The sequence below is a fragment of the Heteronotia binoei genome, chromosome 10 (assembly GCF_032191835.1).
Source record: "Heteronotia binoei isolate CCM8104 ecotype False Entrance Well chromosome 10, APGP_CSIRO_Hbin_v1, whole genome shotgun sequence".
In the NCBI taxonomy this organism is placed as follows: domain Eukaryota; kingdom Metazoa; phylum Chordata; class Lepidosauria; order Squamata; family Gekkonidae; genus Heteronotia; species Heteronotia binoei.
This window is the reverse complement of record NC_083232.1, coordinates 44,915,120-44,943,071: the sequence shown is the minus strand read 5'-3', so window position 1 is coordinate 44,943,071 and position 27,952 is coordinate 44,915,120. Positions and strand designations below refer to the sequence as shown.

The 27,952-nt window shown below is 40.5% G+C and overlaps 1 protein-coding gene across 6 annotated transcripts in view; it reads right to left on the bottom strand.

Annotated features, from left to right (window-relative positions):
• Positions 1–27,952, bottom strand: part of DYNC1I1 (dynein cytoplasmic 1 intermediate chain 1) — a 233,051-nt gene that overhangs the window by 52,374 nt on the left and 152,725 nt on the right. For all 6 annotated transcript variants that reach the window (XM_060248536.1, XM_060248538.1, XM_060248537.1 and 3 more), the window contains 3 exons: positions 6,909–7,055; positions 3,318–3,431; positions 1,459–1,592 (listed from right to left, as the gene is read on the bottom strand). In XM_060248536.1, coding sequence (XP_060104519.1) covers positions 1,459–1,592; positions 3,318–3,431; positions 6,909–7,055 — 395 coding nt within the window. The remainder of the gene's footprint in view (positions 1–1,458; positions 1,593–3,317; positions 3,432–6,908; positions 7,056–27,952) is intronic.

Below are 27,952 nucleotides of genomic sequence, written 5' to 3'. Positions count from 1 at the left end.
TGAATTATTGCATATAATGAATATAATAAAATATGCTATGTAAAATGGAAACATGTTGAAGTCATAGCATTAATTCACAACAGGCATATTGAAAAGTTAAGGATTTAAGGGTGGTTTCACATGATGCAACCGCATTGAAATAGTTAAAAATATAATCATTTCAACAAACATGAGGAACTGATCTTCTTCTGAATGACAACCAAGGGCTATACTTTCACAGTATGGAAGAAAGAAAGAAAGAAAGAAAGAAAGAAAGAAAGAAAGAAAGAAAGAAAGAAAGAAAGAAAGAAAGAAAGAAAGAAAGAAAGAAAGAAAGAAAGAAAGAAAGAAAGAAAGAAAGAAAGAAAGAAAGAAAGAATTTCATGTTCAGCCCTTTACCTTCAGTGGTTCAGACCCAAGATGTTACATTTAACACACAGCTGTCATGGAAAATGGCAGTCCGGAGTCAGTCTTTTCTTTTCTTTGTAATAATTAATCACATGCACACTTCACATGAAATTGTCACACTGTCTATATTGCTTCCTCCACCAACAGCAGTCATTTTTATGGAGTAGAAGGGAATCCAGAATGGAAAATACAATGTGCAGGCACTAGCTGATTAAAGCTGTTATCAGCAGTTGAGCACAAACTCCAGTTCTGCTTCACTCAACAAACCCTTGGCCATCTCCATTCTTAAATGCTTATGAATGTTTAAATGACAACAGTTTTCATAAATGTGAAGACCAGTATAACATAAAACAGTGATTAAGGTATCAGACTAGAACTGGCGATACCGTGATGCAAATATCCGATCAGCCATTAACAGGGGGTTTTTTTTGCAGGAATGTACAGGAACAGAGTTCTGGCTGGCTTGGCATCAGGGTGTGTGGCCTAATATGCCAACAAGTTCTTGCTGGGCTTTTTCTACAAAAAAAAGCCCTGGCCATAAGGCTGTTAGATAATGTTTGGCTAAACACTATCCCTCAACCTTATCTACTTCACACAGTTGTTATTAGGATAAAATGAAGGCTGTATGCTATCTTGAGTTCCTTAAAGGAAGAGCAGGATAGAAATTTGAGGTTATAACTAGAAAGTAGTTATTTGGAAGTGGGTTCCATGTGTTTCATTTTACTCTTACTGCCAATATATCTATCCTATCAGACACATATTTGATTTCCCTACAATAACTTTTTAATGCTGAAATGCCACGAGCCTTCACATTTCCTGGAATGCTGAAGTTAATGGATTCAAACAAGGACCTTTTCACTCCCTATAGCGCTCTGACAGTTAGAGTACACTCATAAGCAACCACAGGGTTATATTAACTAAAATGTCACAAAGTTGTGAGAAGCTTTTAAATTCTGTAGATTTTGCCCCCTATGGACCAACATGGCTAAGTGCAATCTCTGTCAAATTAGAGTACATAGCAACCTATGCAAGAGATGCCAGGAACACAATCTGTTTATAAAAAGAAATCACCTTCCGTGACGACAAGCTGTGTAGACCGTGCCCTCTTCACTCCCAACCACAAAGTTATTGACATCTCCAGTTGGGAAAGCCATTCCAGTAACCGCCACCGGCTTGGATTTGTTGAACATCAGCTCCATGCTCTCCTAGCAAAACATGTCAAGTTTTTCAATCTAATGTATTCAAAACATATGACAGTCAAAGGCAGACCGGACCTTTCACTTGCCAACAGTTCCTGCTCTGGAGAACTGCTTACTATTTTTTTACTTCTCTGCTCCTGCTAGCCAGGCCCAGGGAGGAAGCCCCTGGGGGGCATCCCCTTGGCTTGCTCCTGGCTTGTTTTATCACCCACCTACCCCAATTATAGCAAAAGACACATTTCCTTAATGGTGCTGAAGACAACCACTTCCATCACTTTTGGAGCGGGGGAGATATACATGATTTATTTATTTAACACATTTTTCTTAAGCTTTTTTCTTCATGGATTTAATTCAACATTTAATTTGGAATGACCATATAAATCCAATAGTTTCTTAACTGCACTGGCTTCCAGTTTGTTTCCAAGGCAATTTTAAAGGGACTGTTTTTGACTTTCAAACCCTTGGGTCACCCTTTTTCCAATTGGGATCCATACAGAGGCCCAGGAATCCTTTGTAAGGACACAGTGAGAGTGATCCTTTATCACATTCATACAGTGAACACAAAAACAGAGAGCACTCTCATTTTCTAGAAATGGGAGCTCAGACCCTCCACTTCCATAGCAGGGAGATCCTTCTTATCTAGAAGGTTGAGTCATATTGACGTGGGGATAGCACTCACATCGAATTGTTGCCCTGTGCTTTTTAAGACTCTTTTGTTATCCTAGGTTGATTTTATAATGTAAGAATGTGTGTGTGTGTGTGTGTGAGAACTTGCTATGAACTGTCTTCAGAATTGTTGAATGGAATGGCAGTCTTAATAAATAAATAAATAAAAATCAGTATTCCCTTAATTTCACAAGCCTTTGGGCAACCGTTTCTCCATTCCATATTCCCAAAGTAAGCATATAGTTTATTTTAACCAGCCACAACATTTAATCAATTAGTACTTGCAAATCCATTGCTGGCAGTGCCTTCTTGGAAAAAGGCATTCCTCTTCCTTTCACAAACACAAGAAAGAATGCTTCTTTGGAAAAAGTTTTTGTTGTATCATAGCATACCACATCTGTACACATGACACTGTCTTACGAAGAGTCAGACCATTCACAGGCACATTTACAGTGCAATCCTAAAAAGAGTTAACAACTTTATAAGCCCATTGATGATTATGGTCCTAGAAGGATGTTATTCCATTTAGGATTGCAATTAGTCAATCTAATCAACTATTTCTTTTTTCAAGCGAGAGTCCTACCAATAATGAAAATGGGAAGAAAAAGCAATGTTAGGTGACAAATATTTCTGTCAAACTTTTGATAGGATCTGTTTGCTGAACTCAGTCTAGTCACTGGATGCTGATCAGAAGCTAAACTTTCAATGGTGGCTATTCTACCATCTAGTCTATATTTGTTAAACAACGGCGGAGAGCAAGTGTGATTTATACCACAGATGATTTATATGATTACCTGTGCTTTAAACTGGATTATTTAATTTTCACTTGAAACTGACCTGCGTATTAACGCATTACAATAATTACATGATTTGTGGCAGAGGAAATAGGTTTTGGCTTTTAGAGGAGCCAACTGTTGGAAGCAAGCTGCACTCTTTCAACTGCATCCACAGGGTGTTTAGTCCATATAGGATGTGAGGTTTTGGCTTTCAGGGAAGATGTTCCATTAAGTAGGCATCAGCTTTAACCCCAACCCTTTCTTCTTGTGTAAGTAAAAACAAAACCACCTGTGGCGTTGAGAGCATATCCAGGCTCCAGGAACACATTTTGCCATCTGTGGAAACGGTAATGAGGTTGTGAGCATTCTGTGTACCAACGACATTAACGCAGTATACAGGGTGCTGGAAAATACACAAAATACCAGAAATCAGATGGTGCCCACTTTTTTTTTTTAAAGGTTATTTTCTAAATGGTACAAATGTTATTTGAAAGAGAAATTTGGTTGTCATGCAATGCCCAGAACTCCTTTTGCCAGATAGGAATGGAATATCTTTGTACTGCCAAATGCTTGCATGTGCATTATGACATTCAAAAATGTTTTTCAAAGATTCATTTTACACTATGACAAACTGACCAAGATGATTGTGGCTGTGAAAATGTTGCATTAAGTGGATGAAATTTTACCCACAGGGATATGTTATCATGCTGTTGATGGTTTTTGATGTTTTAAAGACTCAGCAGAAAGAGACAAGTCTTTTAAAGGGGGGAAAATACATAGACTTTACTGAAGAAAATAGTCGTTACTTTTTTTAAAAAATGTCCATACCAACACTGACACCATTTGGCCATCGGACAACATATTTTCAAAAACATTCCAGCGGGAAATATAAGGCCAACACTTCCATCAAGTTTTCTTAATCATGGGCCAAATTTATGCTCTCATTTTCAGTGAAGTTAACTATACCCATCTACTGAGTTATGATAGATTTATGATTGGACTAACTGTTAATTTCACCAAGGATGTTTTCCGATTGAATGAATGGGGGCACATTTTTAACTTTCTGGGAGCAAGGAATGGTGGGATGGGAGCCATCCATTTATTGTATCATATTTTTGCTTTCAAGTATTTTACCATTCTCTCCTTTCTTAACAGCATACTACTAGCTAGTCATTTCAGGGCCAAGATGGATTCCTTCACAAATTGTCCAGGAGATCCTGTTTTTGCCCACATATGGTTTCAGAGGAACTGACTAGATAGCTTTGATCCTAAGGGTTTAGCTAGCTGGATTAGCATGGGTTTGGTGTTTGATATTAGATTAAACTGGTGAGTACCCATGAAGCATCAGAGCACAAGGTGAGGACCCAAATCAGCTGGTTATCATCATCTGGATTTTATGGGGTGGGGTGATAGAGCGGATGGGCAGAATTTCTCTGGATGACTTTGGTGCAGGCACAAAAAGGCAACACATGGCCTGGGGTCAGGTCAAGCTTAGAGCTAGGGTAAGATTACTGTGATTGATTTCGCTTTTAAAAGCTTACAAATGCTGTACAAGCAGGAAAGGACTTCATAGCAACGGTGAGCCTTGAGTGACAGACTGCTCCAAGCAATCTGATTGATTAGCATCAGCTGAACAGAGAAAGACTTCTGAACTGGATGCTGAGAATGATTCAGTCAGATTTCTGCCCTGACTGAGTTGAGTACTGACAGCCTGTGTTAAACTAGCTGAGAGCAGTTTAACACAGACAGAAAACTGCAGAGAATATGGCAAAGAAGTTTAGGGGGTAGGTGAAGACTTCGATTCAGGCCAAAGGAAGGGGATAGATCTTCTAGTGAGAGGAGAATTTCCCGACCCAGTCAAACAGGAAGTTACTCTGAAGAGTGCAGAGATCCTTGATCTGGCGTAGTTAAAAACTGCCTTTACAGACCTTAAGAGTCAGTTAAAAATTCAAGACAAGTACTGGTGTTTTAGGAGAAGGGGGTTGGGTACTGGAAAGATTGTACCTGCCTTCTGGAAACCAAAAGAGTCAAAGAATACTCAAAGTATACTGGAGTGTTTGGAAAACACTTAATAAAAGCCTCTCAACATAAAGATTTAAGCCACTGTGAAAAGTTTAAGAAATTAAGCCTGAAACATAAGAATTAAAATGTATTGGTTTTACCTCAGAAGTTTCAACCCCTGATTTCATCTGACCTGTCCCCTCTATGTTAAATAAAATATTTTGTTATTTTTGAATTTCAAAATACCTTGAGTGCCATTTAAATTATTTAGGTTAAAGAGGGCTCCTAATCCTTCCCTCAGGGTCTGGGCTGAGCCAACAGCCAGAATATTGAGCTGTGACAGGATGGGAAGGCCAGAGTTCTTCATCAAAGAAGAAAACACATTATTAAGGTGGCTCAGTCAGTAAAAGGAAAAAAAAATGGAGGGTAAATCTTGCCCCTAAGGAAGGGAAGTGGACAGGGCTGTCATAATTACTCAGACACTGGCAAACCCAACTGGGCAGCCTTTTAGGAAACCCATACCAATATGCTATAAATTTTATGCACTTACAATGCTATTATATCTTTGTTTAGTCACCAGTCAATACTGGTAAATGAAATAAACCAAGTCAGACTATCTCTAGGTTTACGGGACACATGTCCCCCTCACTTTGGTACTTATTATTATTATTTATTAAATTTATGAATTGCCTCATCCCAGCCAATGCCAGACTCCAGGCGATGTACGACAAAAGGTACACATAAAATCAATAAAACCAGTAATTTAAAACAGTTGCAACCCAATGGTTGCAGACAGATAACCTACAGTATTTCCCTAAAAGCATTTTCCTGGAAGTAAACATCATTGAGTAAACTTGAGCAGGATTCAAAGTAGACCCACTTAGGATTGCACTTAGAATAGGAATTGCAAGGACTGCAGCAAGACAAGTTCAAATAGGTGGAGCACCATTCTGTTGCATGGGAACAACTCACTGTTCTTCTTGCAGCACTTTCCTGTGCAGTGCCTGGCTTTAATCAGAGCTGTCAGCTGTCAATTTCATAAGCAATCAGCCTCACTCCAGAACTGAAAAAGATGTTTCAAATGCAGAGTGGGAGGTAGGGGAGGAAAAGAAGAAGAAGAAAACCCCCCAGCCAAACTGTACTTTGCAGAGAATCTCACTGGACTCTTTCCTTTCCCAAGAGGAGATGCCATCTTGCTTTTATTTATTTTGGAAATGAAATCATCATGCTAGAGGGTTTTTTTCCTTAATTAAAATTTCCTGTTATCCCAAATGCAGATGTGTGGTGGGTGTGAAAGGAAATTAGTGAGTAATGTGTGGTGGGACTCCCTTTCCTTGTGAATCCTGGCACCAATACGGAGGATAAGCTCAGGAAATTTGGTAGCTGGTGGTTGGTAGCAGATTTTGTAACTGGGGATGGGAAGGGGGTCGATTTTTATTTTCAAACAGACTACAAAGTATGTTTCAATAGCCTTGCATGTCTTGTCACATTCGCAAGGCAGGATGAACACATGTCCACATAGCTCTGATTAAACATATGTTGAAGAATTGCCAAGAGTCACAGTCAGGAATGTGCTCAACCATTCACAAGACTACATCAGCTTGCAGACATTTATTAAACTCGTGTTGATAGCAACACTGAAAATTGGCTGTCTGAATTGGACATAAGGACTGAGCCGACCCCTTCAAGCCGTCTCTCAAAAATTAATAGTGGAAGGAGTCTGGGCTGTATCTTGTATCAGAAGCAAAATAAAAAGACGTTTGAATACCACCCTATTTGCTCTTTTATTGAGCATAATCAAATATACTGTATGGCTCCTGCTACTGTTTAATATGTTTAGCTTTTCTTTAAAAAGGAGGTGACCACATAAAACCTTTACCGTATGAGCGGCAGCAGAGAGAGGTGTGCGCTGAACTGGTGTCCTCCTGTGACTGCGATTATCCCACAGCACAATCTGACCAGAATAGGTGCCTCCAACAACCAAGTTTGGGTGAAAGCGAGCGAAGCAAACAGACATCACAGAAGACTGCAACAAAACACAGTAGACAACAACAGAAGGTTTTATTGCCATTGTCAAGTCACCATCTTTGGTTTCCTGTTTACCAAGGCAGGGCTTTTTGTACCACAGTTTCACTTGACTATCTAAAGCTTGGCTTAAAGTATGGAGTGTCTAGGGCTGCCAGCCAGCAGCTGACAACTGGAGAGAGCCTTGGATGGAAGGACAGGGAGGTTTGTCATCAGTACAACAGCATTCTGTCACTTTTGGGGAAATTCACGGAGGTTCCAGTCATTCCTATTTTTCCATGGAAAATTTGGAAATGACATCACACCATTGTGCCAATGCTATTTTTAAATTTATTTTTCACCCATTGGGCAATGGAGCACTGACAAGCAGCAGGGGCTTCTAGCAGAAAGTCTACTGTCATACTGGGAGAACTGGCAACTCTAGCATTGACTCCACTGAAAAGTGCTGGAAATGAGAAGAAGGTAATCTGGAAGGGTTTTCTGTGACATTGGATCTGTAGTGGTTCAGGTCTGATGAAGCAAAATAGGATAAGAATAAAGTGGTAGATTCCCACAACAATAGAATGGACTTCAAGAGGGGGAGAATCACATTTCTCAAATTTCTTCCCTGAGTTAAAAACTTTTCCAAGAATGGAAAGCTAGAAAGTAAGCTGGACTTGAATCTTCCAATGTGCTATGCTAATTTTTCATTTGCAGATTTTTTTTTTAAATGAAGGGGATTATTCAAAAGTGGCATCCTGCCTTCCAGAATGAAGTGGCAAAGTACACAGTGCAATCTCTGGCCCATCTCATTCTGCTACAAGTATAGGTCATCAAAGGATGCACATGACTGGTTACATCATCCCCAAAGAACCATACAATTCTTAGGAGAGTTGCACCCTCCGAAGTCAATGGGCTAAAAAGGCTGGAATTCTGCTCAAGATTATGCTGTTAATGACACCCCCCTCATACATTCATTAACCATTTCTGAAGCAATCTTAGAAGATTGTGCAAGTCTTCCTGACTTGCCTGCTCCCTTTTATTTTTACTGCACAAAAGTTTCATATGCTCTTTGGATGCTATTATGTTCTACTTCAACACCTTACCAACTAAGAAGTATTATCATTATTCAATGGTCAAGTGCAACATCAAAAATGTAGTTTTCATCATTTTAAAAGGAGACCCTTTGTCAAAAGTGTATCTATAGGCATACTCATTGTGACAGTGGCACAGCAGCAAAGAGCACTTAAAATCAGCCATTGTGCAGCTGTCATTCCATTTCTGCACGTTGCAACAACCCTCAAGCCCAGATCGGATGTATTATCTTTTCATATCATAGTTTAAAAGAGTTGCTTTAATCAGACTGCCACAGGATTTAGAACTAATGACAATCTTTGTATGAAATGGCAACAGGGTCCGGATTTTGAAAAAGCATTATCTGCAGCATTGGATGGCAGCTCCAGCTGTTAGCTGTACTGTTTTGACCAAAATAGCCCTGCTCATTCCACAATAATAAGGGTGTCTCTTTACCAGAAACCTGCTTGGAGTTTCCAACTCCACACCAATTCAGGTTCTTCTTTCCTAGAGCATTTAGAAGTTCAGGGGAACCTTTACAGTGTCTTCATTTGAAGGAAAAAGCACCACTTATGAGATTCAGAAAGCGAAACCAGTGTAAACAACTGAAACAGATTTGCATTGCATCCCAGTTGCGATGTTCATACAGGTCTTGCTGACCTGAATGGATGCACCCACCTTGGGATGTTCAAGTACTTGGATGCCATCTTAATTTCATCACTGCTAATGTTTTCAGCACTCAAATACAAAAACATTTCCATGATTTAATTAGCAGCCTAGAACATTCAGTAAGGGATTCACATATGTAGTAGTGAGATGAAGGGCAGATGTAGCTGCCAACTGCATTGATCAGGAAGAAGGGAGAAAACAGCCAAGCCTCTGCATGCCTGGGTCCAGATCCAGCTCTTCAGCTTTCAAGTTCCATTGGAAGCAGCTAGGCATTCTCTATCATGCCTGGCCACAGCTCCAGCTGAGAGCCTCTTTCTGTCTTGATGAGACCATAAGAGGGATGACAAGAAGTACATTGCCTTCAAAGGTGTCAAAATGGGTTGCATTGCTCTGGAAGAGGTGTCTCACTCACCAAGGCAATGAAATGGGTCCAGCCAGCTTTTCATCTGGTAATAAAGGAGGGGGTCTCCTTTGACCACCAATAGGACCATGCTGATGATCTTGGGACCTGCATGGACAAAAGCCATGAGAGACGGGGGCTATAGAAGGGTAAGGAACTGAGCAAGATTGAGCTAAATGGCTGGCTAGATCCAATCAAAGTCAAGGTCTACAATCAAAGTGAATAAAAGCCAGTGCAATATAAAGGTTAGAATGTCAAGCCAGGATGGTTGAAATTCCTATTCTGATATGAAGCCTGCTGGGTAACCTTGGATCAATCATTCTGACTCAGCTTAACCTAGACCGATTTTGCACTCAGCTTACCCTGCTCTCCCATTCGTCTTCTCTGTGCGGCGTCCGTCGGATTTCCCACTATCTGTGCTGGAGCTACAGGAAGCCTCGCGGCTTTCATGCAGCAAACGGAAACCGCTAAAAATCAGTTTCCGTTTGCTGAGGGAAAGCCGTGACGCTTTCTGTAACTCAGGCACAGATAGTGGGAAATCCAATGGACGCCGCGCAGAGAAGACGAACGGAAAAGCGGGGTAAGCTGAGTGTGAAATCGGTCCTACACTCACACGGCTGGTGCAAAAAGTGGAGAAAGAGGAAATCATGCACACTGCTGTAAGCTCCTTGAAGGAAGGAAGTGGTATGAATGCAATGAAAGAAGCCTTGAAAGGCAAGGAATCCTATCTGTTGAAGCCACTCACCTGCCCCAAGTAGCAGTGCGCAGGCCACTGTATTCTGATTGGGCTATACTCTGCTTAAAAGTCAACCCACTTTCTTGTACATCTTTGTAACACCAAGATAGCACAATGCATATTTTCTTGTTTCCTTGGTTTGAAGGCATGTGAATGTTCATTGAGAGCCAGTGTGGTACAGTGGTTAGACTGCTGGACTATGACTCAGGTTCGAATCCCCACACTGCCATGGAAGCTTGCTGGATGACTTTGGGCCAGTCACCCACTCTCAGCCTAACCTACCTTGAGTCCCCATTGGGACTCAATGACGTAAATAGTAAATAAATAAATATTCAAAATTCCCCAAGGCATCTGCTTAGCCACTGCTGGAACACTGGTCTAGGTTAATTTTTGTGCAATCTTGAAGAGATTTTTTTCAAGTAGAGGAAGGCTCGGTTTTCATACATGACTATGAGCAGTACTTACAGACCTGAACACTTTGATTCTGTGCCTGGTAGGGCTGTTTTTTATTTTGGAAAATTAATGAAGGCCAGATTTGGATTAGTGATGGCACATCCCCTTAACCGCAGATGGATATGCTCACAACAGATAGTCATTTGCATTATCTTGGTTAGGACACCTGACCTCAGTACCCACATCTGACATACACATGGTGAGTGAGAATTGGCTGCGTATGCTGGTGCTTGTGTATTGGGATGGCTTTCTGCCAGATGTGGCTCAAATTCTTCTGAAGAAGGGTGCTAGATAAAAATTACTCTAATATGAGATTTAGATTTGCATTTGATGAAATCTCTTCTTCAAAATGCCACTCTCTGAGGCATGTTGCGAGCCACAAAATAATATTTCATTTGTGGGTACTGGAAATTGAATGAGTCCAAAAATAACTCTAGCTATCAATCCAGCAAACAACTAAATAAAAAGAAATTCAGTGCAGTTCTGTTCACAGTTCAGGCTAGGAGAAGCACAGTAGACATGTGTGGCATCAAGCATGTAAAGGTGCCTGCATTGTCTGAAAAATCCTTGAGTTACCCTGGTCCTTTTGGGAGCCATTTTAGATATTCATTTAACTCACTGGAAATTAGTCTAATAGAACCAGATGCCAAAAAGTCAGTGTTCAGAAACTGGTTTCTGGGAGCCCCCCCTCCCCACCAATAATACATGCAGGATGGGTCTGGGGTCCCCACTCGGTGTTCTATATAACAAGCATATGTGAATGCAAGTCCTGCAAAATGGCCCATGTGCAATTCCCAATTCATATTATGATTCCCTGTGGTGAAGGACACACACACACTATTTTCCTGGCCTAAAACATGCTGGGAAGGGACACTATTTGGCCTGTTGGGAAAACCCACATGTATATGTGGGTTTCCCCAACTTGCCAAATAGCATATCCTTGGTACTGTCGCAGATTGGGAAAATGGTGTACAACGGTTACGCTCCAAATTAAGCACCAAGCACACATGAACGAAGGAGAACCTGCATGATTGCACAGGGTGATGAATCTAAAACTAACTGGTGGCTAAAGTTTTCTTACTGGGACTTTTAAATGGAACTTTATTCTGTGGCAGTGGGGAAAAAACAATGGAATGACAATCTGTTGCTCTGCTTTAGCTTTTTCAGTGGGCATGAGAGAGGTTTACAAAATTAGTGTACAGAGAAATTATTTTCCCACGCTCAAATATTTTTCTGACCATTGTCAAAGAGAGAGAGAGAGAAACACTGTACTGTATAGACCTTTGGTCTGACACAGCATGTGCAAAAATTGTATTTCTCATGTGTGTTCACCATAAAGGATTTATTCAAGATGAAACTAAATATGACAATTCAATTCCATACTTCCTTAGGAATAAATCCCATTCAGCACAGTAGGACTTACTTCAGAATAAACATATATGAGACAATATGAAAGGTTCCCAAAGATAGTTTCAAGTGGCTCCAGACTAGAATTCTGCATTCTAGCTTTACATAATGATTACATCTTTGCAATGATTCCTACTCAAAACCTCTTTTTTTTTCTTTCTTTCTTTCTTTCTTTCTTTCTTTCTTTCTTTCTTTCTTTCTTTCTTTCTTTCTTTCTCTCTTTCTTTCTCTCTTTCTCTTTCTTTCTCTCTCTCTCTCTCTTTTGCATATGGACATAGCTTGGCTATGTAGGTTTATCTTCTAAGAGCTGTAGAAGGATATTGGGAAGATTGGAGGGGGGGTCCAAAATTATTTGTGGCATCAGAGAAAATCCAACTTTTACTAAAAATAAAAACAGTTGATAGACTTGGTATAGATTTTTTTTAAAAAAAACTAACACTTCAAACCAAATGTCAAAATCCTATTTAATTAAAAAAGAGGAAGTTTATACTTCCATATGGCATGTGTTGACATTTATTCCTTTGATTTACAAGAGTATGGACTTGAGGGAGCAGATTGCTTTATTCAAGAGAAATAATACCAGGGAGGAGGACAACTTGACAGGAAAGAGTGTAGGCTGCCTTAACTTCAGTGCTTGTTAAAACATGAAGGATTAATGGTAAAAAGGGAGGGAAGAATTGTGCATGTCTCCAGTGGAGGATCTTCAAAAATGTTTGGGGTTTCTAAGAATGTCTCAGGCAACCACATGAAAAGAGACTCAGCCACACAACTCTCTAAATCCAAAACTGGTACCGCTCTACTTATACCATCAAACCAACTGACTTGAAATAGAGCCACAAATTGAATTTATTTTTATTGAAAAAGTACTAACTTCTTGAAAGGAGGCAAGTGGTGTGTCAGGAAAACCAGAGACTTCAGGGCAAGTTTATAATGCAGGTATGCAGCTCCTGTTCACAGCCACTGTCTCTCTGCTCTATGACTGCCAGATCCCAATGGCTGCATTTTCTAAAAAGCAGCTATTTTCTTCACTAAGTTAAAAATGGAAGATCTGCATCCACAAGTAGGCAGAGGATAACCGAGTGCATGAAAAGGAACAACTACTCATGTTGCGTCTGTGAAATCATCCATAAAGAAAGCAACATAAATCCAGAGAAATTAACCATGCTACTGCAAAACAGTAGAGTCCAGTAGCACCATCAGAGTCCAGATGCATCTGATGAAGACAGCTGTGTTTCTCGAAAGCTTATGCTGCAATACAATGCTACTGGATATTTACTATTTTGCATCAAAGTGGCAGTTATTTGGCTAGTTTGCTTTAAAATTTAAGATATTTAACAACAGAAAAGGTATTCAAAATGTTCCACATTTTTTCAGTCTTCCTTATAATAACACACAAAGTAGTCTGGAAGTATTCACACAGTGTTGATGAGGGAAGGGGTGGAAACTGAGAGAATCATTGTTTGCCAAACACCACTGGATTGGTTTCTCACCAAGGTGAGGACTGAATCAGGAGTATCTCAGCTCTTCCTTCTACCTTACACCATACTGACATCTGTGGAAACTGGACTCATTGTAAATGAATTGAATACCTAAATAGCACACATGAAAGTGCCTCCTTTAGTCACAAGGAGCTTGACTCAGGAGCTGGATGCAGAGCTTGATATGACAGCCGTCCCTGGGTCTGCCTGCAGACATGCCACCATTTTAAAAATAAATCCTCTCCCCCTCTCCCCCCCAAATGCAACAGTCTCCGAATTGAACCACTGCAGGCTGTGCGGTTGCAAGAAAACAGATCTGGGGCTTAGAACCCAGACCCAGTTCACTAAAAAGAAAAAAATGACTCATGCAGTTTTGGGCCTTGGAGGGAGACCCAGGTTCAAATCCTCATTCTGCCATGGAAGCTTTCTGAGTGACCTTGGGACTGTCACATACACTTTCAGCCTAACCTACAGCACAGGGTTGTTGTGAGGATAATGGAGACAAGGAGAATAATGTAAACCACTTTGGGTCCCCGTTGGAGAGGAAAGTGAAGCATGAGTGAAGCATATAAATAAGTAAATAGTATAAATTTGCATGGAACAGCAACTGATTCAAAGCTTTATAGTTTTCCACCATATGATCCGCAATCATACCAACAGGTTCCATACAGAAGCAAATAAATTCTGCAGTACAGAAGTTACTGAGTTGAAGTTACTGTAGAGTTGAGAGGCCATACTGGTTGTCAAGCCCAACCCTTTTCAGTGCAAGAAATCCAAGTTCAAGTCTTCCTGACAGATAGCTGTCTAGCAAATACTTGGAAAGCTCCAACGAAGGTGGATTCATCCCCCCCCCTCGGTAATTGGTTCCATAGGAAGTTTCTCCTAATGCTCAACTGAAATGGTATAGATATAATTTTGTTTTTAATCTCAAGAAGAAATTCCATACCAAAGGCTAGATGTACACATCTCTCTGAGGACCTCTAACACTCTTTAAAACCACACAAACTCAAGCACAACATGGGGTGTAGATAATAGCTACACCTTCCCTCCTTCTGTCACTCCTATCTCTTGTTTTATGGGCTAGCTGGTAGATCAAATATTTCTAACATGCAACCTTCTTTTTCAGAAGACAGCAAAACTGGAGAGCAACTAAAACTACAGAAAATATTGTGCTTTGCAACACTTAATTTATATTAAGTCCCTTTTCTTCCACCTTTGAATTTGCAGCTTGTTCCCTGATGCAACTAAACATCATTTGTGTTATTAAAAAGGGGGTCATAATTCCCCATTCTCACTCTTCATTTTTGTCAAAGAAGATTTGATTGAACTCAGCATCTGATGTTAAAAGGGTTAAGTACAACACAGGTAGCTACAAAGGAAGTTCTCTGAGCCTGTTAATGAACTCCATTCTGCCCTGGCAGGATCACCCTCCTTTTAACTAAGTGGTAACTCAATCCCTGTGTTAACTCAGTTGTGTTTGGGCTTCCTCCAAGTCAAGGAGCTCAGTGTGATAAATCATAATGAATTGTCTGTAATAATTCACAATGTGTCTGTAACGCAGCTACAAGATTTTGGAATCTGGCTTTATGGTTCTAAATATTTTACTCTTCATTTCTCAACGAATGTAAAGAAACATGCATATCCATTCTAGCATCTGCTTTACTGCAAACAAAGATAAGAATCTCTTGTCAGAATTGCATGACATAAGAACCCTAATATGTAAGTAAAGATACATGTTTATTATTTATTTATTTATTTTATTGGATTTCTATCCCGCCCTCCCCACTGAAGCAGGCTCAGGGTGGCTAATATGTGAATATTATTTGTCAGTGAGGTATCATACAAATGGCAAGTTGTTGGCTGGATAAGGGAAAAGATTCCTTATGGGGAGAGGACTTACTGAGAAACCAGGGGGACCGCCTTAAGATGGCATTATATATTTTCTAGTAGGATACTGTGGTCTTCGGTCTATCATTTGGTGCTCCCAACAGCTTTTGGCACCCTACTCCCTGCTAGGATTGCCAGCCTTCAGGTGGGGCCTGGAGATATCCCGCTTTTACAACTGATCTCCAGCTGGCAGAGATCAGCTCCCCTGGAGGAAATGGCTCCTTTGAAGGGTGGATTCTATGGTACTGTACCATGTTGAGGCCCCTCCCCTCCCCAAACCCCACTGTCTCCTGGATCCACCCCACTGTCTCCTGGATCCACCCCCGAAGTCTACAGGTATTTTCCAATACAGACCTGGCAACCTTATCCCTGCCACCATAATTCTTAATGATATAACATGTACATTTTAATAAACAATCATGTCATCTGAGATCAGTGTACCAGGAGCAGCCCAAAAGGTGCTGGAATGATGAAAGGCCAAAGAAAGAAGGTGGCATAGTGGTAACATAATGGTAGCATGGTATAATGATCAAACAAAGATCTGAGCAATCCAGGTTGAAGTCTCCTTTCTGCCATGGGAGTTCACTGTGTGACAATGGGCCAGTCATGATATCACAGCTTAGTCTACTTCGCAGGCTTGTGGTTTTGAGAATAAAATGGAAGAGGAAAGAGTGCTGTTGTAAGCCTCATTGTTGTTCCCATCAGGGAGAACGGACATAAAGAATTAATGTCCTTTAGGATCTAGAAAAACAGCACTAAGCAGGTGATATATTTTGTTTGTAATGAAAAGTAAGGGCTGCTATAGGAATGGCTCCTTTCCATGCATAAAGTTAACAGTTTCAGTCCCTGGCATCTACAGTTAAAAAACCACAAGCAGATTGACAAAGACCCTCTTTGTTCACAATCCATGAGATTACCATTAAGAGGAGACAGTTCTCTAATTGCACAGCATCACAGAATCATAGCATACATGCTTTTAAACTACACAGAACTCTTAATTGGGCAGAATGAAAAAATAACTAAATGAATACAACAAATGAACATTTAGGCATAAGAGAAATGCATGCCTCAAAAGCATAATGTGTTTGTATATTTAGAAGATAAATGTCCCACACTCTCTAGAGGGTTCCTGAGGCAGCTGCCTATCAAAGCTGATCTAAGAAAAATAATATTGTATCTACCATATTTTGCATTTTTTATTGTGCAACAAACAATTGCTACACCTCAGCACCTGAACATAACACACTCCTTGGGACCTGTGGCTTGCTGCTCTCTAGTTTTGCCGGAGGACCAAAATGGACATTGAGGGCCTCCAAATGACAAGGCTAATGAGTTTACAAATGACTTACACCCGCTGATATCATCCAAGTCCTCTGCTGTGCCAAGTTTGATTGAACCTTAAGACCTCATCAATGATCTAGGCAATTTTAGCAAGTAGCCCAGAGAAACTCTAAGGATAGATAAGCACATGTTTACGTTTCTTGCTTTACCCTAATTGTTTCTAAGCAATTGACATTTCGTGCTCTTCAGTCTGTGTCACTTGAGCACACTTCTATCAGTTTACTGTCAAAATAATTACAGTAATCTCTTCTTATCTTTTGGATTTAATTATAGCTTGGAGGGAAGACTGACAGACTATTATATTTGCCCAAAGCCAACCCTTCCACTAATGTATCATTTACAAGTCAAGTCTGTGGGTAATTAGAAATAATCTAAAATTAATTGACTATTGGATGAAGCCATGTTGATCATTTGGGAGATAAGTACAGGTAAGTACAACCACGGCAGAAAACCCCTGAACACCACAGCATGTACCACCACTTGGAAAAGGGTAGTTATAAAGTCCAATGCAGATGCTAATAACAACATAAAGGTAAAGGTAATCCCCTGTGCAAGCACCAGTTGTTTCTGACTCTGAGGTGATGTCACATCATGACATTTTCATGGCAGATTTTTTTATGGGGTGGTTTATCATTGCCTTCACAGCATACAGAGGTAGAATTGTACCTGTACACAAGTAGATGCAAGTGGTAACTATGTTCTACATGATACAATTTTCAGCCATTTGCCTCACGTCCATGAATAATAAGAAACGGCAGTGCAAAGGAGAAGGTTTAACCACAAAAATACTAAACAAATTTATTATATGAACTGTCAAAAATGAATTCAGGATGGATCTTAATCCAGACTTAATAAATATTATTTTATGGATGATGATAATATTATGATTATTCCAATAAGAAGCATTTTCCCCCTTTTTCAAGAAAAAAAAACATTTTCACATCCCACATTACATGTTTGCTTGCCAATTCTTCCCTATGTTGTGTTGATTTTAAATTTTTGCAGAAATTCCCACACAAGTTTCATACCTAAAATCTTTTCAAATATAACTTGACTATATAGGTACATATGTTTGCATACTTAGGGCCAGGGCCTTTTTTTGTAGCTGGAACTCCTTTGCATATTAGGCCACATGCCCCTGATGTACCTAATCATCCAAGAGCTTACAGGGCTTTTAGTACAGTAAGGTCCAGGAGGGTTGGCTACATCAGGAGTATGTGGCCTAATATGCAAAAAGGAAGGGACACAAGAGAGCCCAGCCATTAGGTACATGTTCCCAAGTTCAAAATTTCCCCTTCCATAGATGGAGATGGAATACTTGTAAAGGATCAAAGATCAATGACATACATGTGGATGGTCTACTTAATTCATGTTTCAAATGTGGGGGCATGTCTGGATACTGGGTTGAAACAAATGCATTGTAGATAACTATCCATCATCCTGGGATGTACATTTGGACACCTATCCACACCCAGCATTTTTCATGGTCTATATTTGTATTTATAAAATTTGAAATAATTTTGCTAAGATGCTTGTAGAATATCAGGTACTGCATTACTTTCATTTCCACTTCACCTTTCTTGCTGATCAATCTTTTTGCTCAATCTGAAGAATAGAATTCCAATATTTGTATAAAACCTGTTCTAGTAAATTATTATCATGTCTTTGCATGAATTATGTATCATTTCAAAGATTAACCAACTCCCAGCAATAGAAGAATGGAAAATGGAAAAAGAAACAAAGCAGAACTCAGACTTAAAGAAGAAATATAATCTCTAATGCAGATAATTACCAAGAAGCTCTTTTCTTTTAAGGATCAATTATTACTATGGAACTTGACATAAGCATTAGGTCCAGGTTACTGCCACTCTAGACTGAGCATACGAAGCAACAGTTCTGACCATGCTAACTTCACTGGTTATATACTCTGGTTTTTCTTCAGATTGCATTGCACTGGTTATAGTTCTATGCACTTTTTTTTTAAAAAAAGTGCAGATTCAGAATTCTTATGTAAATACTGGTTGGCTTCAGATTCCACTTGTCCTGGCTTATCTGACAAATATGTGGTTTAGATCTATAGAGTTACATGCAACAAATTCAGTATGGTTCATGGTAATTTTAATGACAACAGGCATGGATGTGCCTTTCCACATGTCCACCTGATTGGTATACTATACAAGCACTATGCAATGCTTTTGTTGCACACAAGTGTAGTTGAATTGCAGCCCATAAACTTCATGGAAACCCATACAAAATACAGTCCATCTGGTAGACAAATGTCTACAGTGAATGTATACATTAAAGCGCATTCAAGGATGTATATATGCCTCAAATATGTGCCTTCGTTCTCTGTATCCATCCATCCATTTGGATTCAAACCTTGCAGATTTGGCTACTGGTAGTTCCATATGAAAGAATGATCCTGGGGTGGAGTAGGCTCCAGAAACCTCCTGTGAGTTCTGCTGATTTCATGTGTGATGCTCAACATAAGAATGGAAATGTTGGTTCTAACAGCTATGATCACTTGTTTGGGGTACAAGGCACTGAGCCAAGACATCCCATTAGATCACACTAACATTCCATTAGAACATAAGAAAAGTCTACTGGATCAGACCATTGGTCTATATAGTCCAACATGCACAGCATCCAACTAGTTGCCTTGGAGGGCCAAACAAACAGGACCTAGAGATCAAGGCCCATCCTTGAGAGCCAGTTTGGTGTAGTAGATAAGTGTGCAGATTCTAATCTGGGAGAACTGGGTCTGATTCCCCACCCCTCCATTTACAGCTGCTGGTACGACCATGGGTCAGTCATAATTTTCTCAGAGCTGTTCCTCTCTTAGCCCCACCTAGCTCACAGGGTGTCTGTTGTGGAGAGGAGAAGGGAAAGGAGATTGTAAGTCACTCTGAGACTCCAAGTGAAGGGTTTTGTGTACATCCAATCTCTTCTTCTCTTGTCCTTTACAGATGATCGGGCGTATCAATGCTAACAATGCAGGTCATCCATCCTGATTAGTTTGTGTAGTAATGATTGTGCAATCCAATATGATATACAATACGTTATCTCTGGATTGGTCTTGTTATGATTTAATAAAATCCCAAACATTGCTGCCAAATTTAGAGTTGCTGCATCTTGCATTACCATGGCATGTCAGTCGATAGCTTTGTAAAGTTAGATCATTAGAACTGGTCAGAATTTTTAAATTATATTGTTTTGGACTATATAATATGTATTTTATTGTGAAAGGCACTAACTTATAATGTGTTCATTGACAGGAGGTGCTTTAGAAATAAAAATGATTAATGATTAAATAGTATTATTGAGATAGGTAGATTTAAGGTAAATGCTGTGTCTTTATACAGCACAGTGCTAATACATTCCAATTTTCAGTTTTCACGTGGAGAATCCATATGCTACCCCCTTTGTTAATTCCTTAAAGGGTCACTGCCCCTCTGTGAACAATCTTCCAGAGAAAATTTCAATACCTTAGCTAGTGATTGAATGCTTTTAGCTTCACTTTACAGAATGTATGGGGTATTAATCATCATTAAATTAATGTTGTTCTTATACAAAGATTCTTTTTCGGGAAGTTGGTTGCCAGTTCTCCTGCTGTGGGGTCAATGGGTGGGAAGCTGTTGATTTTAGACCCTGAGTAGAGGACAGTTGGAGCCAAGCTTTTAGTGATGGATCCCTTGGCTTTTGGGCAAGCTGCAGCATTTGAAAGGAGTAACTGTTCTCCATCCTGTGCCAGATAACACAGTGTGATGCTCCACTGTTCTCAGAAGACTCCCACAGAGGAAACATACATAAGGTAAATCCATTGACTAAAAATTAGGCCAAATGCACTCTCTGCTGAAAGGAAAATGTACAGAGAACTTGGTTACAAGATGAATTATGGAAAAGTTGTGCCAAGTTATGTTTATCATATACAGTATGTGTGTGTGGAAGAGCATGGTGTTTTCTACTGTGTTTTCTTTATGGGAAAGTCCATACAGAGATTGCTTTTTGCTAAAGTACTATGAGGCTCCCAATCCATATAGATATCCATAGGTGCAACTGGAAATAGCTTCAGGTGCAACTGGAAATGGGCTTAATTTCTAACAAAAAACTTCAAAGGGCTCCAACGTGCCCAGAAGCATCATGATCTAGCAACCCCAATTCCAACTGTATGAGTAACCTCACTTGGACCCCCTTCTGATAGCATCTTAGCAGAAGGGATAATTTCAAATTTCTCAACTCCTCCTATTTTGACTGTCATACCCCCTTTCAATTTTACCTCCCCCTTGTGCAAACCGAACTTGCAAGACTTTATTTTTGCACCATTTTCTGATTCTTGACACCAATTTTTTCCTACAAAATTTACACAAATTTAAACACAAATTTTGAATTATGGCTGGACTAAACTGTTGTAAAAACACATAAATTGAAAACACCTGCAATGAAAAAATGGATTTAGCAAAAATATAGCAACATATGAAAACAAAACAGAAAAAAAATGTGCTTCATACTTCGCAATAGGCAGCATGAAAACTCCACGAATGTCTTTCTTCGGCTTTCCTATTACATGGAAGTGTTCAGTCAAACAATTCCTTCCCTGCCATCCCATTCTGAAATGATGTTGTTCACATGATCTGATGTCACCACAGTGACAGAGAAAAGATGCCACTGCAGTTCTTCCACATTTAAGGTGAATGTGGCAAAGAAAACTTTCTTTAGAATAGACATTTTGTCAAATGAATCTCATCTTGTGATGCTTTTCAAAATTCTTCAGGGCTTACTGACATCTAGAGTAGGACTGCTAGATGAGGAGCTGATTGTAATTCATTTTGATACTTTTACAAGATCCATTTCTGATTAAAATCTCTCCAACCCACTCTGACTTGGATGCCAGTTTGAGAATACAACCTGAACTGAGGATTTCAGAAGCATACTTCTTGTAATTATTTTAGACTGGTCATCACTCTGACCGATATGGACAATGTTCAGGTTTTGAAAGCCACCATCTGCATCCTTACCCTTATGATGGGGGGGGGGGGGGATGAAAAATCAAGTGAACAATTAAATAAATACATCTTTTGTTCAAGGTCATTTTCCAAGAGATTGGAAAAAGAGTGGCTGCACAGCTTCTGCCGAGCAGTCCTCCCTGGATAAAGATAACCAAGTAAACAATAGACTGGTGTCTATATCTGTTGTTTTAGGTAAGGTCCTGGAGATTATAGTAGGCCCTGTACTAAGAGCCCTGTAAGTTCTTGGAGGATTGGCTACATCAGGGGGGGTGTAGCCTAATATAAAAAGAAGTTCCTGCTACAAAAAAGCCCTGCAATTGGTAGTATAACACCTCCCTTGACACTTTTCAGTCTGGTTTCTGGACAGAAAAATGGGGGTCCGCAAAATTTGCAGGGGGGAATCCCATCTCCCCACCCCCCTTGCCAAGCCCAGCGCAGCTCCTACGTTCTCTGGCAGCTGCCATCAGGTGCAACATGGATTCCTGGGCTGTTTGGCAGCCAGTACCATGTCCAGTGCAACCCCCGGCATCTCCCATTGACAGGCCTAACACGGAGTCCTGGATTGTGGGACTGCTGCCACCTGGTCAATAAGGTGAATTTTATAATAAATGAATAACCCACTTCAGGTGGTTGTCATGAAGATATAATAGGTGAAAGGACTATACACACACACACACATACAGTTAGAACTGCAGGCCACATTGGATATGGCTTATCATATCACTCTATCAAACCACTTAGAGTAACATTTTAGAGTTTCTGGCACCACTTTGCACTGGTTTGGGTCTGGTCTATCACATAGATAGCACAGAATTTCCTTGAGAAATGCCAGTTCAGCATCATAGGAATTGTCCTGTGGTGTACCTCAAGACTCAGTGGTACTCCCCGATGCTCTTTAATATCTGAATGAGATCATATAGAATTTTGGAGTTGGCTGTCATCAATGTGTTGGTGACACCCAGTTATGTATTTCCTTGTCTAAACCTCCACATGCAGCTGCCTCTGTTCTGAATCAGTGCTTGGATGCTGTGGTCAAGTGGATGAGAGTGAAGCAGCTGAAATTAAATTCAGACAAAAAGCAGATGTTCTTGAAGGGATAGATCCACTTAGGTTAATGGGGCTAAACTGACTATGTTAAATTAAGCAAAGAGTTTGGAAGTTGCTCTTGGATCCAGCATTGTTTTTCGAAAGGCAGGCTGAAGTAGTTGGTATAAATGCCTTCTATTAGTAGAAAGCTCTTGCACTTTCTTGACTTTGCTGATCTATCCATACCTGCCCATGCTTCATAGATACCTGACTGGACTACTGTAACATGCTCTTTGTGGGCCTGTCCTTGAAGGTAACTTGTGCAGAATTAAGCAGTCAGCTTTTCAGCTAGCATTTAAATAAATAAATAATGGCACATTTTAAAATGTGTTTAAAACATTTCAATACTACCTTTCCACCCAACTCAGGTTCCCCAAGACCACAAACATTAAAACAGCAGATGATAGACAGATAGACAGACAGACAGATATAATACACACACATAGGCACATGAATAGGAAAGTTAATAAGTGTTAGTGAGGGAATGCCAAGTAAACAAAAAAAAAGTCTTCATCTCCTGGTGGAAAACAATAAGAGAGGGAGATAGACTAATTTCCCTGCAGAGGGATTTTCAAAGTTTCAGTGCCACAAACAAGAAGAGCCTTTCTTTGGTTGTCACCCATCTAGCCCAAGATGGCAGAGGCATTTGGAGAAGGATCTCTGAAGATGACCAGAGTAGTGGAGCACGTTCATATAAGAGTAGGCAGTTCTTAAGGCATGCTGAGTGCAAGCAGTATAGAGCTTTAAAGGTCAATACCACCACCCTGGATTAAGCCTAGAAGCAAACTGGGAGCCAGTGTAGACTGGAGCAATATGAACCTACTCCTGCAAAATACTAGCTGCAGCATCCTGTACCAAAGGTAGCTTTCAGACAAACTTTAAGAGCAGCCTGTGATGGACTGTACTTTTTAAAACCTTAGAAGTGCTGTACAAACAGAGAAAAGAAATGTGAAGGGCTAATTCTTCACAGAAACAGAAAGCCTTGAGTGACAGGCTGCTCCAAGCAATTTGCTTGTTTGGCATCAGCTGAGCAGAGAAAGACTTGAGAGCTGCTTTCTGAGGAGATAGTCAATCAGATCTCTGCCTTGACTGAGCTGAGTCTGATTTCAGTCTTACCTGAGAGCAGTTTTACACAGGCAGAGAACTGGGGGAAAGTTGGCAAGGAAGTTTGGGAAGTTAGGTGAAGGCTCCAATTTGGGCTAAAGAAAAGGGATAGATCTTCTAGCGAGAGAAGAATTTTCCTACCCAGACAAAGAGGGATTTAGCTCTGAAGAGTGCAAAGATTTCTGGTCTGGTGTGCTTTGAAACTGCCTGTAGAAACCTTAAGAGTCAGTTTAAAAACTCAAGACAAGTACTGGTGTTTCATGAGAAGGGGTTTGGGGTACTGGAAAGAGTAAGAGAATATTCCAAAAAAGTGTACTAGTGTTTGGGAAAACACTGGAACAGAAGCTGCTCAACATAATTGTGAATAACTTAAGAAACTCTCATTAACCTGAATTATAAGAACAAAAGTCTGTGCATGTACTCATTTAGTTATCTATATTGCGTTACCTCAGAAATTTCAGCCCTATTTTACCTGACCTTTCCCCTCTATGTTAAAGAAAACATTTTGCTATTTTCAAATTTCAGAACACCTTGAGTGCCATTTAAGTTGTTTAAGTTAAAGCAGGTTCCTGATCCTTCCCTCAGGTTCCTGGGCTGAGTCAACAGCTAAAATATTATATTGTATGACAGGGTAGGACAGCCAAAGTTCTTCCAAAAAGAAGAAAACGCATTACTAAGTCAGCTCAGTGAGACAGGGAAAGAAAAAAGGGAGGGAGAATCTTGCCTCTAAGGGAGGGTAGAGGATGGGGACATCATACAGCTCAACATAAAGTGCACTGCAGTAGTCTAATCTAGATGTTATCAGGGCATGGACCATAGTGGCAAGATTATTATTATTTGCCCAAGAAGGTTCATTGCTTATTCAACAGCAGTATCATTAAGCTATGAACCTTTGGGGGAATGCAAATAAATCCAGAAGAGGAGGCATCTGAATTCCAGGGTCAAACCCTTTCTCCATCAGTAGCACCTCTGTTTTGTCAGAATTAAGTTTCTGATTATTACCTGAACATATGCAATGGTTGATTATTTCCAAACACAATTCAGTTTGCTAACTGTAACCTTTAAAGCTGTTTATAAATTGGGTCTGGCATATTTCAAGAACTCCCTACCAATACTCTCTGTAAGCTGTGGTGTCTTGTGAGCAACAACTCTACTTCATGATCTACTGGCATTAATGTTGTGAGCTACTGCTTAAATTAGTTTGCTCTGGGGCCATTTTTCCTGAACTAAGATAAACATGTGTGAGCTGGAGGCTGAAAAACTGTGAGCTAGCTTAGAGGGAACACTGCCCCCTACCCCTCCCAACAATCCACCCAACAGCTGCTTTCAAAGGTGCCATTTGGCATCCATTAGATCATTGGCCTTGTCAGAGGTGACACTTACCTTGCAGAACAGAGCCAGTAGAGGAAATACATACAGAGCCTTCTCTGGTAAGGGCTGTTTTATTTCAGAAAGGTTTTTCTATCGGAATTCTGCCTGCTTCTGTTTTTATTATGAATCTTAATGTGCAAATGAGCTGTGGATCTATTTATGTGTTATTTGATGGGAGTTCTGATGACTGAAGAACCAGGAAGGGAAAAATTGCCTCTCCCCATCATAGCAGCCCCATGACCTACGTAGCTACTACTGGTCTACACAACTCCTACAAATCCCATCAACCTCCCCAGGATCAGATGGAGGCTGCTGGCGGGATGTGAATATGGGAAAAATCTGTAACCATCAGCACTTTGGGCTGACCTATCACTGGATCCAGGTAGGGGAATCTTCAAGTGTACCAAAGTTCTACTTTGGCTGAATTTGGCTTATGTTTTTTCATTTATTAAATTATTACTAATAAATTAAGACAATGATTTAATTTGGGGAAATGTCCTGCTAAAATGTATTTGGACCAGCAAGTAACCTATAAAGCATAGCTGTCACCTTGTTGGACAGGATTGGGCTGTATTAATCATCCTACGGTGTATGCAGATATATTTATGCTTTCCATCAATGGAGCCTGCCCCAGCTTCTTAAGCCAAACAAATGCTGTCATGTGCTTTTGGGTATCTGTAATCTAAACCATCTGTGAAAGACTGGGATTTTTTTTTTTTGCAAATACATCCTTTCCAGAGACACTCTGATGATTTTGTCACTGCTTGGGGTTTTGGCAGATCATCAACTTCCTTCTAATTCCCCTCCATGAAATACAGCTTGTGACCAGGATCTTTTTTAAGGAACAAGCAAAAGATTTAAAAGTATGCCATGCCTGCCTTCACAAGGGCAAACTTTTGCCTTTAATCGTGATGTTTTTACTATGCTTGTTGCCTAGAATGGAAAGGGTATCCAAGAACATGCACAATTCTACCCTAAGTCTGACCAGAATATTTAGTCCAGAACTCAGCAATGGCAAGCCAGATGCCTGGGGGTAGCTCGCACACAGGGCAAAACAGCTAATCCCATCCTCTGTCTGCATCCAGCATCTCATAATCATAGAAATAATACTTCTGAACATTCCCCTTCGAGGTTACGGCAGTTAGCAGCTGACTCATTTATCTTACATAAACTTATGTTTTTAAAAATTTGCCTCTTCAAAATCTGTGGCAATTAACATATTAAAATTAATTGTGTGGTATGAAAAGCACTATTATTTTTGTTGGCATAGTACCTGCATCCAATTGATTTTGTTAGAGAAGCCCGAGTTGTAATGTTTTGAAAGATGGAAGAATTTTCTCAGTGCATGCTCTCTACATTAGTCACCACAGCATAAACTTGTACAGCACTGCAGAAGTCATTTTTAAGATCCAGCAACTCAGCCCTTTCTTCATATGTCAGATGGTGAATCCTTCTCATCGTTTTATTGCTTCTCTTTCCTGCTATATTTGTTTGATGGCAGGGGCAAGCAGAACTGCACAGTATTCTAAACTGGCACAATAGAATAAGACTAAGTAATTATACTTGCGGATTCCATTCCTAACAACTATTAACATCAAACTCACCTTTTCCTACTGCCATTGTGCACTGATTCAATGGTTTCTCTAAATTTCACTAAAACCCCATGCTATATTTTTTGTCCCCATACAAAACAGTTTTCTTCTGTCTTAGTGGCTAAGCGGTAGACTCTTAGTTGCTATTCTGTTGTCCAAGCACCCAGTTTAGAAATATTTTGGTCCATAATACAAAAAATTTCCTTTTCTTTCCTGCTGCTCTCCCATGCTCTGATTCTCTCACACACTTTCAAGTTCCCACAAATCATAGTTTCCTACAACATGTGAACTGGGCAAACTGTGGTTTCTGTAAAATGACTCCCCAAAAGAACTGAAGCTGTGGTTACAACTTAGGTGCAAGGCTGGATTCAGCATAAGGACTGTGCAAGGTCTTCAATCTTCTCAGACTTTATCTTCCCCAAGAAGTGTTCCTCTCATGCAAGAGACAGGAAGTGTAATTTGGAAGTGCAATTCTCCTCCCTTCTCCCAGGCACAGCAGCTTTCCAGTTTATATGGCTAGCACTCCATGGCCGCGGTCACACTCACCATTAAATCCATCCCTAACCCGTCGCTATTATACCCCCACAGCTTTTTTATAACAAATTTCCTGATCAGACATCCCTCCATCCTTCAGTTCTAAGCAGAGTTGGTCCTGTCGCTGGTTGATCAGAGGTCTCAACTGGACCTCATTTTTTGAGATGGCATTCCATACTTGTGCAAGCGCAGTATGTGGGATATTGTGCTTGGCTTTTTTTTTTAAAGGTGCCAGAAAAGATGGGTGATCTGCCCCCCCACACACACATTTAAACACCCAGAAAGGAAGGGGAAGCCCAGGAGCTCTCTTTGCTGTCTCTCCACCTGGCAGGGAGACAGCAAAGGTGGGTGATCTTCCTCCCACCCCCATTTAAGCACCCCACCGTGGTGTTTAAATAGGGGGGGGGGAGCACGGCAACTCTCTTTGCTGTCTCTCCGCCTGGCGGGGAGACAGCAAAGGTGGGTGATCTTCCTCCCGCCCCCCATTTAAACACCCCAACGTGGTGATTAAATGGAGAGGGGGAGCATGGCAACTCTCTTTGCTGTCTCTCTGCCTGGCAGGGAGACAGCAAAGGTGGGGGATCTTCCTCCCCCCATTTAAACACCCCACCGTGGTATTTAAATGGGGGGGAGCACAGCAACTCTCTTTGCTGTCTCTCCGCCTGGTGGGGAGACAGCAAAGGTGGGGGACCTTCCTCCCCCCCATTTAAACACCCCACCGTGGTATTTAAATGGGGGGAGCACAGCAACTCTCTTTGCTGTCTCTCCGCCTGACGTGGTG